At 30.0% G+C, this 1,910-nt stretch overlaps 1 protein-coding gene across 1 annotated transcript; it reads right to left on the bottom strand.

Moving 5' to 3' along the window:
* Nucleotides 1-330: 330 nt before the first annotated feature.
* On the bottom strand, nucleotides 331-1,138 carry LOC106324827 (defensin-like protein 1). Its single transcript, XM_013762814.1, has 2 exons — nucleotides 999-1,138; nucleotides 331-730 (listed from the first exon to the last, which is right to left on the bottom strand). Exons 1-2 carry the CDS (start codon nucleotides 1,060-1,062, stop codon nucleotides 561-563), a joined length of 234 nt encoding a protein of 77 aa, XP_013618268.1. The 5' UTR covers nucleotides 1,063-1,138; the 3' UTR covers nucleotides 331-560.
* Between the last annotated feature and the right edge of the window lie 772 nt (nucleotides 1,139-1,910).

Here is a 1,910-nt window from a genome sequence, read left to right as displayed (position 1 = left end):
AACATGCACTGGCTAGTGGAAATAGAAGAGTGTGATCTCAAATTTCTTCCTTTCTAAAGAGCATAGACTATGACTATACATAGACATGGATTGAGTACATGCATACAATAAAGTTAACGTTGACTGGGATATTTAACTTTTGGTGTTTAATATACTTTTTCTGGTTTGATCTATGATTTTTCAAGTTCAGAAAAATAGAAACCGAGATTTTTAATATTTTATCTAGTGAAATCCCAAAATATTTTTCCTCAATCAAATATGATTTCACACCACTTATTCAATGGAAACTATCATTTATCCCACAAACACACATAAATTGCAGTTATATAGTACCACATTTTAATTTTAGTCATGTTTATATTATCAAATCCCCAGTTACCATCATTTAGAATATAACATTACCTTAAAACTGTAAAGACACAAACGACTTATTCGAGAACAAACTAAAGACAAACACACGCGTACCGTACGACATGGTACTTTACTGAAGATTTAGATAAGAAAGAAGCAAACACAAGACAATGGATCGATGATTTTGATGATTTATGAGGTTCAATGAATCAGCAATGTGTGGTGCAGAAGCACCGACGACGAAGTCCACGGCATTTGCCTCCGCCAAAACCTTCGTTGTGGCACACGTTTGCGCAGTTATTGTCGCTCACGCATGGACCCTTGAACCTATGGCTCTGTGACTCACATGTGCGTGCCTCCACTGATACTGGACCCATCCCTAGACAAAATCAACACCAATACAAACACTTTGTTTAGACCATAAGTATTTAATTTTGCTAAATAGTTTTTAATAATTGAAATCATGTAGGAAGGATAAGCGACACAAACCAACTTTTTCTATGAGCATTCACAAGAACATTCGCTTGAAACATGAAATATATATATACAAAAGTTTGTTATGTTATTGATATATCATATATTGTAAATGATTGTATATTTTCATACATATGTTTATAGTTAGATATTAAATTATGAAAGTAATGAACCTGTAGCAACGAATATCATGAACAAGAGGAGAACAGCTGAGATCAAACGCATCGAAAGCTTCATTTTGAGAGTGAGAAAGAAAATTTCAGAGGTAGATTGGAAGGCAACAAATGTTAAGTGTGTAGGCAGCTAATGAAGAAGATGGCACTATATAAAGGACAAAGCAGTATAACAATATTTCTAACCTATATCTATATTTTTTTTTTAAATAGAAAACTTCTATTATAAAAGTAGATTTGTTCCAATAAATGTTTATATAATAAAGTTTCTTTATTTTTTGAAAAAAATATAGAAAATATTAATTATGTCTCTATATTTTGAGATGAAAAACATTTTCTATATCTGTTCCTAAACATGGAAATCCTCTATGACAGAGGCTTACTTTAAATAAAATCTTCTTTATAATAAAGTTTTTTATTTTCAAGGAAAATATAGATATATAATGCTATAGAAACCATCAAAATTATTGATTATTATATCTCATTGTTGAACTTTTTAATATCTAAGAGATTTTTTTTGAATAATTTTTTTAAAGTATCTTTTTGAAGGACATTATTAAATTTCGATATTCCTATTGATTTCTGCCACAGTGGTGTGACGACGATTTGACGTTTTTTTTCTTTTCTCTTTTCCTGCTTTATTCACATTTTCTTTGTTTTGTAATTTTGTCGATTTATTTGCTCTGCCGACACTGTAATAAATAAAAATTTGCTCTTTATTGGAATTGACAAGACACGCAGAGATATCTAAACGTTTGGAGAAGTCATTTTCGAAATCAATAAAACAAGTATTTATTTTAGAATTAAAAATGAAAAAACCTTATAAATTAAGTAAATAATTGAGTTATTCAGATAATGTAGGGAAAATTGTCAAGTGTGACTCAAAACTTGGAGTCAAACCCAAAACAATAC

This window comes from Brassica oleracea, chromosome C2, assembly GCF_000695525.1.
Source record: "Brassica oleracea var. oleracea cultivar TO1000 chromosome C2, BOL, whole genome shotgun sequence".
Taxonomy (NCBI): Eukaryota; Viridiplantae; Streptophyta; class Magnoliopsida; order Brassicales; family Brassicaceae; genus Brassica; species Brassica oleracea.
The sequence above is the reverse complement of the archived record's forward strand: the minus strand, read 5'-3'. Positions and strand labels throughout refer to the sequence as shown.

What these genes read in the sequence shown, in the direction of transcription:
- LOC106324827 (XM_013762814.1), bottom strand. Translation starts at nt 1,062, where the DNA reads ATGAAGCTTTCGATGCGTTTGATCTCAGCTGTTCTCCTCTTGTTCATG. An exon ending in CATGATATTCGTTGCTACAG is followed by an intron (nt 731 to 998) that starts GTTCATTACTTT and finishes GATTTTGTCTAG; the next exon opens with GGATGGGTCCAGTATCAGTG.